We start from the raw sequence: 18,846 nt of genomic DNA, 5'->3' as shown, positions 1-18,846 counted from the left end.
AGGCTGGAACAATTTAGTAGCAAGTAAGATTCAGTTATCATGCTTGTTTAAGGACATTTTCATGGATCCATAATGCGGTCTGCAGGCATGCATCCATTTGGAGAGAGAAAATATATCATGTTTACAGTGCCTGAACCAGCATATGTGGACATTTGCATTTGGAGATGAAAGTATATTCCCTCTTCAGCTGGAGTTTTACCCCTTGTTGGTACTGATTGGAGGCTGAAAGCTGGTTGTATGCAGAACTGTGGACCAGACGCGCCTTCTTCTGGTGAATTCATATGTTTCTTTTTACACCTGGATTTGGCACTTAATCGCCAAATAGATGCACTATCAGAAAACATCAATCATTGTATGCCTTGAATTAATTTTTCATTCACATTTTCTTGAAAAAGTATATTACCTTTTGAAATGTTTTGCAACCCACATTTCAATGTGATATATAGAGCCATGCCTGGGGGATAATTAAATGCTAGAAATATGGTGCTTACCTGACTGTGTGGTGACAATTTAGCTGCTTTGGAGAAGTGCATTGGTTCTTGACAGAAAATGGGGATGTGACTGGACTGCTTGGGGAATTTCAAGTATCAAGATGTTTGTACTACAAGCCCAGGACATAATAATATTGAATTAATTCTTTAAAGGGCATTGATGAATCATGTTTAGCTTGGAAACATGGTAGTAAAAGAAACAGTTTACATAACTGGTAACTGATGACTGCTGGGCTTGGTGGGTTTGAGTCGATAAAAGACAAAATTGGGAAAGGAGAACGATGAAATTCTGGATGCATTATTATTTGTGACATGGCTCAAGATGGGAGGCTGTGAGGAGAGTGAAGATGACAGAACTGGCGCTAACCACGGTGACAAGGACTTGAAGAGCAGCCGACATGACATCTTTCCTATCATGCTGCCGAGAATGTCAGCTTTGTGAAGGACAGTGAGAAAATGGTTTGCCCAAAACTTGAAAGGTGGATTCCAGAGATGCCAGCTGTGTCAGATGCAATATAGTCTGCTGTGGCTGCAGAGACCCACTTCTGACTTCGGTGATGGCCTGCAGGTGGGAGAGCTTCCGGTATTCGGCAAGGCTCCAAAAATGACTACACTTGACCTGCATATTGTCTCAAGTTCCCCAGATCATGATATACAAGAAGTGTGCAGTTAGGTGGAACCAGAGACTGGGGGCTGTTTATCTTCATGTGTGCCTGTGCTTGCACACATGTGTATGTGCACATGTGTGTGTTTCTAAAGCATCATTCAGAGGCTTCAGAGCTTCTGTGTAAAGCAGAGGCACGGGGGAGGAGGGAATGTGTCCTTTGTAAACTTACATTGTATGCATAAAGACAGGAAAAGAAAAGTGGAGTTCAGGTAGCTGCAAAAGAGTCTGAGTCAGATCAGGGCACTGCCTCTGTGTTTGAGGACCTGCACGCTTTCAAAATGCCCAGCTAAGACTCCACTGTAAAGCAATCAACTCACAGCTGTCAGAAACATAGGTAAAAGCAGCCATCAAGAGTTACTGACCTATGAAAACAATGTGGTCAAGACCCAGCTGCTAAGATCAGTGCATTCTACCTGCTTCTTCTCGTCTTGCCTTGCTCACTTACTGTTGAAATAACAGTGGCTCCAGTGGCTGAGCGGCAGAGTTGCCTGAGATGAGCAGTGTCTGAGAAATGTAGGAGCTGTCTCCAAGACGTTAATAATGGGGAAACAGGTCCATCTACTTTTCCTTCCCCCAAGTTCAGAGAGTTATTAAGGCAGTGGATACCTAAGAAGCCAGTACTTAGTGAGGTAGGGGATGTATGGTCATGCATGACATCCATGTTCCTGGACATACATCCTAGACTGACGCTTTTGAATTAAAAGCTTAAAATCTTCCATTTTCTCTTCCCCTTTATGATTCACTAAGTGTTAAATATTGAGAAATGAAAAAGATGCTGAGATATTTCATGAACATTCCCCATGTTTCCAGAAGGTGGGGATATAAAATACTGTCCTTTGTGAGACAATAGTACCCCTCTACCATTGTGGGGTTTTTTGTTTTTTGTTTTTGTTTTTGCAGCCACCATTGCTTTCCTGGGACAATAGAAACCGCAAAGGTCTCTTTGGGAAGGGAAGATCAGCTCAAAAAGGATAGAGCCAGGTGGTCTGGGTTGTCACAAGGCCTCCAAGTGATGCTGAGGCGTGGTCAGGTTTAAGAACGACAGCCCTGCTAAAGCATATATAGCTTCTATATAAAGCACAGCTCCCAAGCCATCAGTAGAGCTTAATGGGCCAAAATGCTCACCTCACACACCTGACACCCTGACTTCAATCCTGGAACCCATAGTGAGGGACAGAACTAACTCTCAAGGGTCTTCTGATCTTCACATTCATGCCTGTTCTCTCTCTCTCTCTCTCTCTCTCTCTCTCTCTCTCTCTCTCTCTCTCTCTCTCTCTTTCTCCCTCTCCCTCTGTCTCTCTCTCACACATACAATATTAAAAACTTAAAAATATTGTATAAAAAGACAACAACACTCCCTTAAAATATTTAGCACAGGTTGTTTCTGAGCTCTTCCTCCATGCAGTCATTACTGGTGAATTACAGAACTCAATGAAAAAGAAAATGATGTTTGACAGAATTCTAAAAAATAATTATCTGAAGTCAATCTAAAGTGACTTCTTAACTACTGTTGAGAAGTCTGGTCTTTAACAAATTGATTCCTAGCGGGTATCTCACCAAGTTTGTCAAATACCATCTCTATTACCAACACCCTAATAACACAAACCTGGCAGCTATAAAACATTCACATTTGCTGTTGAGACCGTGTGGGATCTTATCACCTGATTTTGCAGGTGAAGTCTGAAGGAGAGCTTTGCAGACTTAATGAGGTTCATTTGTTTTATTTATGTCTAAAGTGAAACGATTCACACTAGCATAAGGTGATTAAGAAGCAAATTAAAATGACTACAACAATAAGGTTTACTTAGTTTCAACAGTGTGATTAGCACTGTTCCCAGTTCTCATGGAGAGGCCATCAGGAAGTAGGAGCCCCGTTTCCCTTGATGTGCATCACCAGAACAAGTCAAGAAGCAAAGCACAGTTTACGTTTATGACAATGCCCTTCATTATAAGAATTAGCTGAGAAGGTAAAATACATCTAATCATTCAGTTTCTCGTCATCTCAGGCTCAAGCAAAAATGTTGAGTCAAAGAAGACTTCTTCGGCAAGAAATGAATGTCTTGACTCATGAACAAGTTCATCTCAGAATCAAGAACATATAGCTGGACATGTATCTCAGTAAGAGAATACTTAGAATGCTTGCCATGAGGCCCTGTTTAATCCTCATTACCACCAAAAAAAATATGAGTAAATAAGTCACTAAGGGTGACAAACATCCCTGGGATAGCCATGCCATGGCTATGATCTCTATGTCTTTCTGTATTGTCAATTAAAATCTAATAGCACTGATTTTTCTGTGTTAATTTCCTACTAAACATGAAATTATTTGAATGGCTTCTTTTCCCCCAATCAAATTTGGGGGTTTACATGTCAATTACATGTGTTTAGTTGATTAGTAAGTTGGTTTTGCTATAAACAAAATTCAACAGACAGAATTGAACGAAATTCAAACTTATACAGAAAAAAGCATGAGATATTATAAGACAGCCCAGCAGGCATCCTGTGGTAGCTGGTGAGTTTATCCTGGGTTTCCTGGGATGTAAGGATCACAGAACTAAGGGCATTTCCTGAAAAATAAAATTTAAATAAACTTTGTGACTTGATCTTTGACTTTTGTCATGTAGATTTGAAAATATGAGCACATACTTAGAACTCAAAAGTCTCGTTGTTATTGAACATTTTGCTTTTTTTTTTTTTTTTCTTCCTGTGATTGGGAAGGAATACAAAAAAGAAGAATAGAATTTTACTCTTTGGAACGATTTTTTTTTAAAACTGTGGTAGAGGCTCTTTCAATTTTTCAAATAGAATACTTTTATTATTTAAAGACGAGGGAGAGTGACCATTTAAAAGCTGACAGAAGTATAATGCTGACATTGCCAAGTCTTTGGGTAATTGCCTTGGTAGACTGCAAAGGGTTTCCTTAACTTTGGCTGGAACCCTATTTGCTTGGTCTCAAAATGACTGTGTTATGCAGACTAAGGAATGCTCCTATAGATATTCTGTAGTGACACAGGAAATCTGCCAACTGGCATAGCTCATCATCACAAGTCACTCAAGATCTGAGAAGCTAAAGGTTTTGAATGGGTCATTTATACAGCCTTGATATTTCTTATTCAAATGCTCTATAACAGAGAGAGGAATGTGTGCGTGCTCATGGGTGACACAGAACTGAGAACACTATGATTCAGCTGTGATCACTGGGTTTGGTTTTTTCCCAGAGTAGTTCACTATGATTGGACAACTGACATCTGGGCTGTCCTTTAATTGATACTAAAGTTACTTTGAATAGTCATTATTACAAACTGAATAATTTATTAAGGAGCAAAACACATGCTTATCCGGCACCTGATTTTTGTAGGAATTTTCATAATTTAAAGAGTCTCAAACCCCAGATCCTATGAGACAGGTAATGCAAACAGCCACCCAGCTGAGGGAAATGTTGGTTGGCAACTGCCAGTTAGTCAGCTGTTTGAGTTTTCAAGACAGACCAGGAATCCAAACTGCATTGTAAAACTTGCTTAATTTTTCAAAAATGATGGAAGGTCTGTAGAGACTGTTCAGTCAGTAAAGTGATTGCCGCCCTGGAGTGAGTTCCCCAGTTTTAGTCCCAAGTGCAGCAATGGGCATCTGCACTCCCAGCACTGGGGAATCAGAGGCAGAGGAGGCAGGCTGGCCAACCTACAGCATCACTAAGCTTCTGCTTCAGTGAGAGATCCTGTCTCTCACTATGGTGAAGAGCAATTGAGAAAGACACCTGAGTTGACCTCTGCCCTTCGCAGACATGAATATGCATGTACACACACATGGGCACACACACACACCATCATTTTAACCTCTGCAGATCGTTTAAGACTCTGTGACCAAACAGAACCAGCAGGACTTAACCTGTGAGCCACTTCACTGTTTCACAGGCATGACACAGAGTTCTGCAAACACCCACTGAATAACAGCCAGCAATCTTCTACTTGAGGAGCCTGATCTGCACAGCAGGGCTTCAGTGGCCAGATCCATCCTTGTTCTTGTTGCTTCTTGAGCAGACAGTTTCCTCCTGGTAGAGATTTGATTTGGTGGTGTCAGCATATAAGGTTGCTGTCACTTCATAACGTGTCTTGTTTTAGGCCTGATGGAATCGGAACTGTGACTGTTGAAGAAAAAGAGCGCTTTGAAGAAATCAAAGAAAGACTCCGAGTTCTGCTGGAAAATCAGATTACACATTTTAGGTAAGGGTCTGTGGTTTAGGGGCCTACTGGGGTAAGAATGGAGATGCACCAAAACAAAGTTTTATTGAGAGAGAGGGGGGGATGGGGAGGAAAGGAAGGAGGGAGAAAGGGAGGGAGGGGGAGGGAGGGGGAGGGAGGGGGAGGGAGGGGGAGGGAGGGAGGGAAGAGAGAGAGAGAGAGAGAGAGAGAGAGAGAGAGAGAACCACCAAACTTTAAGTCTATAAGAGATGCATAGGAGCATTAAAGCAAAATAGCTATCGGGAAAAGGCCGACCAATTGATAAGGCTCCCATTGGCTTCCCGATTTGGGTTCTTTCTTTGTTTGGTATTTGTTTTGAGGTGGAGTCTCATAACAAGGGTTATCTTGAACTCCTAATGCTTCTGCCTCCGGCACTTGAATGCTGGAATTATAAGTGTGTGCCAACACATACCAAGGTTCATGCCATGCTCAGAATTGAACCCTGGACTTCATGGATGCTTAGGGCAAGCATTCTACCAACTGAAGTATATCCCTGGCCCAAATTCCAAATTCTTGAGAACATTTTAGTTGCTTAAAGGACAAAGTTTTCCTTGTATCTCTGACTGATAATTAATGTCATGTAAAAAGTTGGAGATCTTCAAGGTGCCTAGATAAAACGGCTCTTAAAACTCTTGTACTTTGGGTCATAATGAATGGGGTAAAGTTAATGGTGTTCATATTTTCCCACCCCTGCCAGCTGAGCACAGGAAAAAAGAAACCTGGGTCAGCCTGCTTGGGGCTGGGAGTAGAGACCAGATGTTCAGCAGCAGATCATGCACTTGACCTTCACACTATACAATCCACTTCTCCAGTAGAGTATATGGGACATTTTTAATACAATAATGTTGGCTCCGCATGTAGACTCTGAGGCAGGAACTTCAAAACAGTGATTGTACTTCTAATAGTTCCCACATGCCAGTTACAGGATTGGAGGCTAACAAGGTACTAACTTTTGTCTTTACCTGTAAACAACTGTGTAAGTTAAATGAGGAAAATGAGGTCAGGAGGAACATGCTCCCAGCGGCCACCCACTATAGTCTGAGTAGAAGCAGACCATCCTGTTCTCTATACTATTGGACAGTGTTTTAAAGGATTCTTGACATCCAGAAGCCATTGATGGTGCCTGTAGCAGCAACTGACGAGTTTCTTTCTATGCCATCATCATTCTCCTTTTTATGGAATAAGATTTTGATGAAGGTCTTTTAACTGACCTATACATTGTAAATGAAATATATCAACAATGGAGCAGAGATTCAATAACAGTGAAAAATCTCAAGCATGTTGGGCAGAATGTGTGCCTGCTTCAATGCTTCAACCCGTTAGGGATCTAAAGACGTGTGTTGGAGTTCAAGCTGACTTTAACTCCAGGCTTTCAATGTTGTGCCCTATAATAGCACATGATGTCATGTTTTTGTTAACCAGTGTTTTCCCTCACAATGGAAATCCAAACAGAGCTCTGTGTCACCACTCTCGATATTCTGTTCTGTTGCAGACATTTGCTGAGTCCCTCTGAAGTCATTATTCACACATACACATATATACATTATATATACACATATATGGTGTGAAGTAGGATTAGCATAACACAGTGTGACAAAATAAAAAGCATTTTCCATTCCTCAGTGCAAGTTGCTGTAGGAATTAAATTGCAGCATGTTTCCTGCTAAAATGTAATAGTGTGGGCAACCTGAGGAATTATGTGTCTTTTTTAGGTATTGCTTTCCATTTGGTCGACCTGAAGGTGCTTTGAAAGCTACACTCTCACTCTTGGAACGGGTAAGAATGAACGTGAGATATATAAATGGACACACAAATAAGTACAATCAAACATTGCAGTTGGGTGACCTACTTTGTAATTTTCAAAGGGTTTGTTTACCAGTCATGAAATACCAAAATAAAAGTGAGGAAACTGCCAAAATTCTAGAAGCATTTTTTTTTCAGATTCCCAACTAGTTATACTGAAGAGTCACTCCAGGCCCTTCCCTGATGCCTCCATACGCTTTGCCAACCCAGCTGCTCTGGGGTTTTCTTTCTAACCACAGTTTTCACATTAGTCAGCATCAAGGATTTTACACCTGAAGTCTTTGAAAGGCAGAAATGAGTGACACATTGATTAGTAACTTAATAGTCCCCTCTCCTTCTTCCTGAAGGTTTTGATGAAAGACATTGTCACTCCAGTACCACAAGAAGAAGTCAAAACTGTCATCCGCAAATGCCTAGAGCAGGCTGCTCTAGTCAACTACTCACGCCTGTCCGAGTATGCCAAAATTGAAGGTAAGGTTTCTGCCTGACACTGGCTTTGAATTTAAATTTTAGTATGCCTTTCTGGGAAAATCTGTCTCTCTTCTTGGATGGACACAAGAAAACAGTGGTCTATCTGACTACAGGAAGCTGAACATACTTGAAATGTGGAAAATGTCTTAGGTGCAAGGTGGGACATAGGCTCAGGAGACAGCCTTAGGAGGGAACCAACATTGACTGCAGGATGCTATATAATTACTAAGACCCATCTGACCATTTGTGTTGCCCTTGCATCTTCTCTGAGGATAATGTTCACCTGTGGAAGAGTTGAGTAGCATTGTTACCTCCGCTAAATGGAGGAAAAGGAAGAAACCTGTTGTCCACTGTCAATAGTGTTAACAGTAAAAGAAGTGCTTTATAAGTCAATATCAGGCTCTACTTAACTCTCCCTTGGAAGTCTCTTGTCTTTGGGGAACATTTCAAATTTGGTGGCAAGGTAACATGGAATCATCTTCAGGAACTCTCTGTTCACTCTGGACTTCTTTCTTTCTTGTTACCAGAGATATAGGAGGTGTGTTGCTACTGCTATCTCAAGTTTTAGGGAAGCAGTCATTGACAACTGCATAATTAAAAGGAACTTTGAGTAAATTCAACTCAAGAAGAAGCTATGGTTCTTTAGGACCTATTCACTCCCAAAGGCATTAATCACTTTTCATTGTTACCCCCATTGGCTGCTATAGGGTGATTTGAAAACCACACCCAACCCGACCAGTGGTGTAAGTGTATACATGTGGAAGTTCTGTGTGCAAGACTCAATGTGTCCACACTCTGGAATCTGGTGTTCTCTCACATACAAAACACATGACACCTGAATAATGCAAGCAAAGGCACATTGTCCTCCTTGGAACATCAGCTGGGGAACAGCTGATTGGCACACACAAACCATCACATGTACTGCCAATGTCCTGTTTCCTTATAAAATTAGCTGACAATCATGTTAAATTCCCAGTGTTCTGTACACTACATGTCTTCCTCCCTCTCCCGATTTCTGTCTGTGTGACAATGCAAATTGTGTACCAGTGGTAATGAGTTCATTGTTATGCATCCAGGGAGAAACACTTAAGAATTGGGCACTAGAAGGGTGTTTATCAACTCTTGACTTGGTAATGAGTGACAAAAATAGAGGAACAAGAAGATCAATGGTTAAATGGCTTTATTAGTAAATAATTGTTCCAGCATTCCCAGCTCTGGATATAATGATTGGTTGAATTGGGTAAAGTCAACCATGTAACTACTAATCCTAAAGCCAGAAATGGGATGGGATCAAGAAATGAAATGTTCAGTTTCCACAACTGCTGCCTCATAGGTCTTGGTCCAGCTACTATTAGTCTTTTGGTAAGATATGCTCTCTTATTTCAGATAAATATTAAAAAAAAACTAACATAAAAAACAAACTTTGCGATCTGTAAGTAAAAATGCATTCATTTCCAAAGTAGATCAGCTGGTCTGTAGCCTCCCTCTGTGCCTCAGTTCTTCCTGGCTGTGTTAATTATCTTTTGCACTGTGACTTTTAGGTCTGGGGATTCTTTGAAGAAACCAATCTTTTTATTCCAACTCTCTTTTCAGAGAAGTACCTCATTCCACACTACTTGCTCTCTTTTGCTTCTCTCCTTCCTTGTCCGTGATTGGCTCAGCCACTTTTTGATACAACCTCAGCAAAAGTGGCTGAGACACCAATTTCAAAGCATGCTGGGATTGTTAATTCCAACAACCCCACATTCTCTGGCTGCATGTGTCAGGTTTTCTTCCATGAACATAGTCCACTGTAGGCTGGGATACTGCAGCTTCAAAGATATTACTACCAGACAGCTTTCTTTGAACAAGGCTCAGGTCCTACCCTCAGAAAAGAAATCCTTCATTTTTTTCTTTTCTTTTCTTGTTTTGCACTTGAGCCTCTATTGCTTATTAACAGATTATCTATCTGAGAATTTTGGAAAGAAGCTGTAGTAATATGGCTAGAGACTATGTTTATGAAGAAATACCTCAAGAGCCTTAGATACTAAAGTCTGAAATCCTTAGTATCTTGGAGCCTTAAATCAATGAAATTCTGTTTCCCTTTACCCATAATGTTTTTGGTCATTGTATTCTTGCCAACGACTCTAAAGAGACGTTTAAAATCATGGTCACAATCTCTCTCGTGGCTCACGGCATGCTGAATGGTTAATCCAGTAGTTTCCAAATTTCAAAACTCCCTTTTCTTTTACCCTGTGTTTATCCCAAAATACTCTGTGGCTATTTTTCCTTGAGCTAATGTAACGTTTTCCTCTAACCTATGACCTTTAACCTCTTTACCTCTGACCTAAGCCTCTTGCATGCCCAAATCCTCTTTTATAGGGAAAAAGAGAGAAATGTATGAGCATCCTGTCTTCTGCTTGGCCTCCCAAGTGATGGATTTAACCATTCGTGAGTACCTACCACCTCCTCACCATGCTGTCTTCACTCCTTCTGTTTCCATTATTTCAAGAGATCCAGATCCAAACCAACTCACTCTCCTTGCTTCAAGTTTTTTAGCATTGACTTGTCTGTTGGTTCTGTCTGTGAAACCCAGTGTGAGAAGTCCAGTCCCTTTTTATCAGCCTAAAACAGGTTAGACAATTAAGCCATTTGTTTGTGATAAACTCAGATATGTCTGTAAGTTTTTTTTTTCAGTTATTCTGTCTGTGACCTGAATGCATTTTTACTTTGCTTGTGTGTAACCCTAATTTGTAAAGTACTTGTCACTGGTACACAATCAAAAGGTAGCAGCTAAGCTGGGGAGCAATGCATTAAGTGTCAGAAAAATGACATCTGAGGCAAAGTCATGCTTTCTTTATCTATGTTTAAGATGTCCAACAACGACAGGTGTGAGATCATGCAAGATGGTCCCTATTCTGTGAAAGCTAGATCTTCTATGCTTCCTATCTAGTCTCTCTCAAGCTGGGAAGCTTTCCTCCTTCTCTCTGGAGAGTTTTACTTGCCCTTGTCCTCAAAGCTCTGGCTAGAACATATGACTTAATTGTCATTTGAAGAGTTCATGTATGTTTCATAGCTTGATTTCATATTAAACTTAATTTACTAATTTTCTATTTGTGCAGCATTTTCCACATCTGTGAAGGAGCCTTTTTTTGCTGGCCCCCAAACTTCGGGACAGTGGGAAGCCAAGGGCTCCTCTTCTGTCCAATATCATATATCACGCATAAGTGGGGGGCATTTTGGTCCACTTGCTCATTAATCTTGCATATGTGTTCTTGTTTCTCTTTCTCTTCTCTCCTCATTGTGCTCTCTCTTTCAAATAGAGAATCAGAAGGATGCAGGTGAACCGATTGTATATGCCTTATCAATTCCCAGGACTGTTGAGTTACATTCAGTTTGTGTTTTTGTTTTTGTTTAGTAGCTCCTTAAGGTATGTACTCCCAGAGAGCAGTGTGGAGTTGCAATGACACTTAAGGAGTTAATTTGTGCTGTCTAAATGCATCTCATGCCCATTCACTGTTGGCCTTTGGAGAGCAGAATTTCTGTAAAGGTGTGAGTTTGAAGGGACAGAGTTCTGGTTTGCTGCAGAACTTCCTTCAGCCTTGGTTTTGGGGTTTAGTGATTTGGTCGTGTGTGTGTGTGTGTGTGTGTGTGTGTGTATGTGTGTGTGTGTGTGTGTGTTTAGTGTTTTGTTTTGTATTTTAAAGACAGAACCAAATGAATCCTCCCTCTTATTTTTTTTTTCTGTTTTCTGCCCTATGGAGAAGTTTGTGTTCTTTGATGAATGTTTACTGGTCAAGAAGAAGTAGTGGTGTCCATGTTGTGCTTGTATGTGCTGTGTGACAGTCAGAATGACCAAGCAGGAGATGTTGTGAGAAAGTTCTGTGGCTTTGAAAATTTCTTCTTGTTTATTCTCAAGTCTTCCGTGCCTTTTTTAGGTGAGAACTCTGAAATGAAATATTAATTATTGCATTTTATCAATTAGTGTCTTTAATAGCTAAAAAAATCCCATAAAGATTTATTTAATTCCATATAACAGTTGAACATGTTTAAAAATAATTCAGAAAGCATTTTAACATGTGCCAAATACCAGGTTAGCAATAAATATCTCGAGATTCAAAACTATGCTCAAGGCATATGTGCCCCCACATACAGAAGGTGCCATCGATTCCCTCATTCATGCATGCATCCATCCATTCATCCATTAGCAAGTACTTGGTGAGCACCTATCTTGCAGCAACTGTAGTGTGAAAAGCCAGGAACTATCCAAATGAAAGAGAAACAACTGTCACCTTCATGGAGCACCAATGCTTATGTATAAACTGCACTCAATATATTACGAGCTCCGTTGATTATGTGTCAGAGGAATATGACATTTTCAGGAAGCCATACACACATTCAAAGATAATACAGTTTCAAGTGGACATCAAACACGCTACGTTGGATTTATGGAAACTGGAGATAGGACAGTGTCCTGAAAAGAGCAAAATATGCCAACGGACAAAACTACACAGCTGATAAAAATAACATTCCTATATAAAACACTTTTACCACACTTACACAATGCATTCTGTAAGCTAGGCGTAGGTTGCATGCATTTAACACATTTAATCTTCAGAACCTCTTATGTAGTTATTTCCATTTTACAGATGAACAAACAAAGCTTAGAGAAACACAAATAATGAACAAAACCACAGTCATGAAAGCTAGCCCAGGCAACAATCACGTCTATTTATGCTAAGTCAGCATTGCTCTAAAACAGTGTCAGATTCGATGACAAGGTAATCAGGAGCTAGATCTCTATGGCCTTTCCATGCCATACAAAGACAGTAATCTGGCTAGCAATGGTGGCATACATATATAGCCCTAACATTCAGGAGGTAGAGGCAGCAGCCCAACCTGAACTGTAATGAAATTAAACAAGCCTTTACTTCATAAAAAGACCTGTATTTAAAAAGGAAATCATTATGGTTGTAGCCAGTGGTCCAAAGTCCTTTCCCCAGGAATCTGTGTATTCATACAGACCTCCAGACCTCTGTGATTAGCTAGTGGCAAGCTCCATTCTCCAAGCCCCCAGACAGGCTTTATTTGTGCAAGAAAGATAAAGCCACATTAGCACTGATGTAAAGAAAAGTCTCACATACAGGAATAGAGTAAAATTGAACTCAAAGCTCAATGTCACAGCAAAGATATTAAAGCCTTCTTCTAAGCAAATTAGATCTTAATATCTTCTTTCCTGGCCTTTACATGCCCTTATTTCCTGTATCATTATCCTACATTTCCAGTTTCCCTGGGAAAAGAGAAACAGACAGACAGACAGACAGACAGACACACACACACACACACACACACACACAGAGGGGGAGGGATAGAGGAAAAAAATAGCTATACAGAGATAGAGAGAGGGAGGTGGTAGCAAGGAACTACCTGGTTACCAGTACAGACTGGAGTGAGGTAGGATGCTAGGATTAGAATCCAGAGATCTCCTGGTGTGTTTACTCAGACATGCTCAGAGAATCTACAAGATTCAGCCCATGGCTTCCTGATGGACTTCATGCTTTCTATCATGTGACATTATTAGAAATTAAATGTTCAGCTTAGTTACAGTATCATAAGAAAATAGAGGTGCTAAAGATTACAAAAGTCTAGGAAAGAAAAACTGCAATTCTACAAAAGAATTCTATTATTTAAAACACATTTCTATTAAACTGCCCTAAATCAAGTGAGCTCCAAGGAATTCAACACCACTATTGCTGTTTTGTCTCCACTTTTGGAAATACTTGCATAATTTTCTGATCATCATAGTGATTCCAGTGGACTTTTAAATACAACTTTTTTCTTTAAATGTGCCCAGGACTTGCGAAAGTTGAAAAGATGATCTTTTAGATAGGGCATAGATATAGAAATAGAAAAGTGGGAAGAAAGAAGGACAAAAGAAAGAAAGATGTGTATAGATAGAAAAAAACAATCTTTTTAGCTAGGTGATATATAGAGAAGTGGGAAATAGGAAGAAAGAATGAAAAAAGAAAGGTGGGTATAGACAGGAAGAAAGGAGTGAGGAAAGGATGGAGAAAAAAGAAAGGGATGGAAGAAGGATGGACTGAAGGAAAGAAGGGAGGAGAAAGGACTGGAGGGAAGAGGGAGGGAGGGAGGGGAGGAGGGAGGGAGAGAGGAAGGAAGGAAGGCAGGGATAGAGACATAAATAGCTAGATAGGTACAAGTATGAATGATGGGTAGTTAGATGGCCAGAGGGCCTGGGCACTGTGTTGAAAACCTTATATGAGTGACCCCACTGGATCTTTGCCTTAAACTCACAAACATGGCTTCATTATTGCCCCATTTTAGGTGAGGAAGCTGTTTCAGGATAAGTGACTTTCTCAAGCACTACATAAACTCTGTTCTGACTAAATGCAAGAGTTATGTTTTGTCCCCTTTTAACATGCTGTCCACAAAAATATTAGTCATTTAGACAGTATCCTCAGTGAGATCAAAAGTACTTATAGCTTTTTAACATAGGAAGAAAACAAAATAACAGATTGGTCCCATCTGGGGTCAGATAGTTGCCCAAATCATTAAATCTTTACATTGTGAGTTCTTCCTGCAGTGTTTATAGAGATTTTTTTTCTCTCCAATTGACAGATGCCTTCTAGGTAAATCCAAGGAAGTTACCTGGGAAACAGTGCTTGATATGCACTTATAAGAACCTGAATTCAGATTCCCCAGCATCCGTGTTAAAGGCTACACATGGCAACACATGCTTATAATCCTGGCAGTGAAGATGTGGAAACTTTGAGATCTCTGGGTCTTGCTCACCAGCCTAGTTTCCTCAATGAGTTGCAAGCCATTGAGAGGCCCTGTCCCAAAAATCAAGGGGGAAAAGGCCAGAGGAATGACATCTAAGGTTTATTTGTACTCTCTTCATGTACACACACACACACACACACACACACACAACACACACACAAACACACACACACACGGGCTTCCTGACTCTGTACTGTGGATTCCATGCCTGCTGCAACATCCACTTTAATTTCCCACTAGCCTAAAGACTGCAGAAATAGAAAGAGACAACAAAGATACATAGATAACATTCTCAGCAGAGCACTGTGCAAACTCAACGACTCTGCAGTCTCCCCCAAAGAACTAGTGAGAGTGAAGCCTACTGATCAAGGACCCATGCTGTTCTAGAATGAGGAGTATCTCCTGCTTAATATCTTATACATCAATGGCTACGTTTCTCTCTTTCCATTTATTTTGTCTAAATGATGCCTACATAAATCAGTTTCTTGGTCCCAATTATTCTGTGAGTAACACCTCTTTTATACTATGAGGGACAAGGAAAAACGCATTTATATCCTAGACTGTTATCAAGAGGAACATTAAAGAAAAAGAGGTTGTACTAGAGCATGTCGTGAAGTAATGGACATAAAGCCATATCTTTTCTACCAGAAAAAAAAAATATGCAGTATAGATGTTAACTGTTGTTCAGGGAGGATTTAAGACACGCTTAGTGGGTACATGCATATCTCATTTAATTCTCACAAGAATTCTAGGAGACTAGTGCTTTATTGTAGTGTTTTATTGAGTCTAAAATTAGACCATTGTTCATGAGATATACCATTAGTTTATTATGAAGAATAGGATAATATTGTCAACCAAGTAGTGAGATGCCACTAAGTGTAATATGTGTCCAGATTTCTGAAACATTGAATGTATTTTATGCACTAAATGAGGTTGTGAGTGTTAGCCTTTGGTGACTGAGCCATCTCTCCAGCTCTGTTCATAGAAATCTTAAATCAAAAACTTGTTGGGTAACATGCTGAGATCTAAACAGCTGGGTGAGTGCAGGGTCTACACTTTCTCATCCCACAGCTCATGCCTTCAGTTTCTGCACTATATAGTGCCTGTAAATTGTCAGCAGTAAAACTGTAAGTTCATAAAGTGGCTTCTCAAAGAAGAAATAAAATCATGGGGAATTATAGAAAATCCCAAACTTCATTTGACAAACCAGGAACCAAGTCCTGGAGAAAGGCACTGAGATTTCAAATAAACCGAGTGGTCATTCTCAAGTCTGCAGTCCCAGACACTGCTGACTTTCAGGGCTGTTTTTCCCTCATTTGAGAAAATGGTACTGCCCACAGGCTGTTGGTGGGCCACGACTTCCAACCCTGATGATGCTATTTAGCATCCAAGTATTTGAATAACAGTATTTAAAAGGGACCCAAGCTCTCATTCCAGCCAGACATTGGAACCTTGTATTAACATCTTGTCTTCAGCAACTGAGACATTTCTTTCATTTTCTGTGACTAATACTAATAATGTCTCTTCACCAAAAGATAACCTTAAAGTGTAAAACAGATTCTGAGAGCTATGGAGATAGCTCAGTCAGTAAAGTGCTTGACTTGTATACATGAGGACTTAAATTCAATCCTGAGCTTCCATTTAAAAGGAAGGGCATGGTGGCATGTACATATATATAATCCTGGGACCAGGAAGGCAGGGACAAATGGATCCGCAGGGCTTGTCTAGACAGCCAGTATAATCTATTAGGTAAGTTCTGGGACAATAAGAGAACCTATCTCAAAGAAAATAAAAGGGTAAATTGCACTTCTAAGGAATAACAGCCAAGGTTGTCTTCTGGCAATCACAAGAACACACACACACACACACACACACACACACACACACACACACACACACAGTCCCAAACAGTTTCCAAATAAGGATTTTAGTGCTGTGCCTGGTTCTTAATAACCATTTATTATTAATAGATAAATACATATGTATATATATATTAACGTATTGCTTGTTCATTATTATTTAAAAGGGTATGCTTCCAAACACAAATCTATTTTCTGATTTCAGCAATAGAACATAAAAGATAGTACTGAACAAATTTCAGCAAAATGAATCCCTAGGAATCTTGTTGAAAAATTATTCTGATTAAGAAAGTGCAGGCAGAGTCTTGGAATCTTCATTTCTACCGAGCTCCCTAGTGAAGCTGCTGCTACTGATCCAGGAAGTATTCTTCATGTTAAAGACAGAGAGGAGAAATTATATCTTAATCGAAGGTCTATATAAGACATTGGAATCTAGTCTTGAGTGAACCAAACTCATGATTCTCAATTCTGTGGGATACCCATGAAGTGTCAGGATCTATGCCAGGGCCCAGGGGACTATGCAACAGTAATGATGTTCTCTGCCTTCAAGGAAGCTAGCACAGAAGTAAAACTGTGGGTGTGGATCACAGTATGAGGACTATGGTTGAGAGGGGATGCAAACTGCTGCAAGATCATGATTCTACAGAAATTTATAGGCCAGGGTCTCTGATGCTTCACAGAGTCAGGGTAACCATCAGAGAGAACATCATGGAGTATGGGACTGGGACCCCTAAAACTGACTGGGGTGTTTTCAGCTATTAACTGTTTCCCCTTCCCCATTCTCAAGATGCTGCCCAACAAAGTTGTGACTATGTACATGGATACTAAGGGGCCTTAATGGGTCCTCAGCTGTACCACTAAAGCCATGTTCTTCCTATGGCAAATAACCATTTTTAAAAACTGAAATAAGAAGCAAGAAAAAGAACATTTTTTTTTTTTGCTAGTGTAGCTGAGAAAACTTGAAAGGAAATATCTCATGGATGGAGAAATTGAGTGTATCTTCCTATCTCTAATTGCTGATAGAATGAATGCTTTAACATGAGTTGTGATGGTGTTATGCTCTGAAGAAAGACATGGCCACAGACAGTAGCACAAGGCTTTTACACTAGCTGCTGATCCTGAAAGAAACAGCTCTCCTCTCCAAGTAACTATATGAAATTTTAGAAACGGCTCTCATTGGCTCATCTTAGGTCATATGGTAATCTCCAGGCCAGTCATAATAGCTATTACTGTATGGGGTGCCAAGGTTACCCATCCTAGGTTCACATAACTGCTCTGCTGGCTCCCTTCTTTGACTTTCCCATCAAGAACACATGGAATGGAGGAGAGGCCATTTCCTTAGGAGAGTTATTAGATGTACAAGAATAATAGGCATCTTCTTCCAGAATTGAGCTCACTTTTCTCAGGTTCAACAGCTCATCTCAGGTGCAACAGCCTGTCTTAGATTTACAAAAAAAAAAAAAAAATCAATATCACTAAAGTAGTATTTCTTCCTTTAGGATATAACTAAATTTAAATTAAAATATTATAACTATCTTAAATTCTTCTTATTTGCATCCAAATGCCTGAGATAACATTCTGGTTTCTGGTTCCAGCTACATTGTCTGTTCCTAAGAATTTCAGCTTACTAAATTAGATGAATGGCCTGCCTTTGGGAGGTGGGTCAATTTGCTGTATTGTTTCCACATACATTGAAAAACGGCGATACATATTTCTCCTTAAAAGTACTGCATAGGGCAGGATCTGCTGGTCATTTATTTCCACCAGAATCTAAGAATCTGTCCCATGCTGTAGGCTCTAGAAACCCCAATGTTGCTGGGAATAGAAAGAAACAAGCATATACATTTAAGTTGCCCTTATTCAAGATTACAGCTTTGCAGCAAGAGGTCTACTCAAGGACACAGCCCTTTGTCCTGGAGGCTTTATATTGTTGGGCATGCGATGGCATGACTCTCAATGAAATGATCTCTTGGAGGTTTTAAGACACAGCATAACCAATTCAGATGTTTGCTTTACAGAATTAATTATAACATCACCCTTGTTGACCTGAAGGCTTGCTCAAAGGCTTCAGCAAGAGTTAAGATAGAAATACTGAGATCCAGGATATGTGTCCATCCCTGTGTTAAGAGTGTCTAGTGAAAGAGAGAAATAAAATAGGTATCTTAGAGACAGACTAGAGGCTATACCACCTAGTCCTTACAAGATAGAGACAAAGATGGCTCCAATGAAAGAATAGAGAAAATGATTTATAATTCACCTACCAATCTTTAACATGCTCATTAAAAGATGGAATCTTCTATAGAGGGCTAAGGGAGATTCAAGAGGATCCACTATACATAACGGGCAGTATCACTAAAGAAATAGTGTGTTTTGACCCTGTAGTCTTTACTTTGTGTATCTATCATTACAAGGAAGCAGAGTACCTTGCAAAGAAAGCATCATATATCTAAGTAATAAACTCAGTTATTCCTCAGCTTTTATCCCCTCTCCTCCCCCAAACCATAGCAACTACCTGCAGGCTCATATTTTCAGTA

General features: G+C 40.0%; 1 protein-coding gene across 12 annotated transcripts in view; it reads left to right on the top strand.

Annotated features, from left to right (window-relative positions):
- Cadps (calcium dependent secretion activator) overlaps positions 1-18,846 on the top strand; it is a 439,844-nt gene that overhangs the window by 313,284 nt on the left and 107,714 nt on the right. For 4 of the 12 annotated variants that reach the window (XM_051206875.1, XM_051206867.1, XM_051206874.1 and 1 more), the window contains exons 14-18: positions 5,277-5,378; positions 7,109-7,172; positions 7,547-7,670; positions 10,032-10,100; positions 10,973-10,990. In XM_051206875.1, the coding sequence (XP_051062832.1) occupies positions 5,277-5,378; positions 7,109-7,172; positions 7,547-7,670; positions 10,032-10,100; positions 10,973-10,990 (377 nt within the window). The remainder of the gene's footprint in view (positions 1-5,276; positions 5,379-7,108; positions 7,173-7,546; positions 7,671-10,031; positions 10,101-10,972; positions 10,991-18,846) is intronic. The other 8 variants (XM_051206876.1, XM_051206868.1, XM_051206866.1 and 5 more) reach the window with 3 other exon arrangements.

This window comes from Phodopus roborovskii, unplaced genomic scaffold (genome assembly GCF_943737965.1).
Source record: "Phodopus roborovskii unplaced genomic scaffold, PHOROB, whole genome shotgun sequence".
Classification (NCBI taxonomy): domain Eukaryota; kingdom Metazoa; phylum Chordata; class Mammalia; order Rodentia; family Cricetidae; genus Phodopus; species Phodopus roborovskii.
The sequence above is the reverse complement of the archived record's forward strand: the minus strand, read 5'-3'. Positions and strand labels throughout refer to the sequence as shown.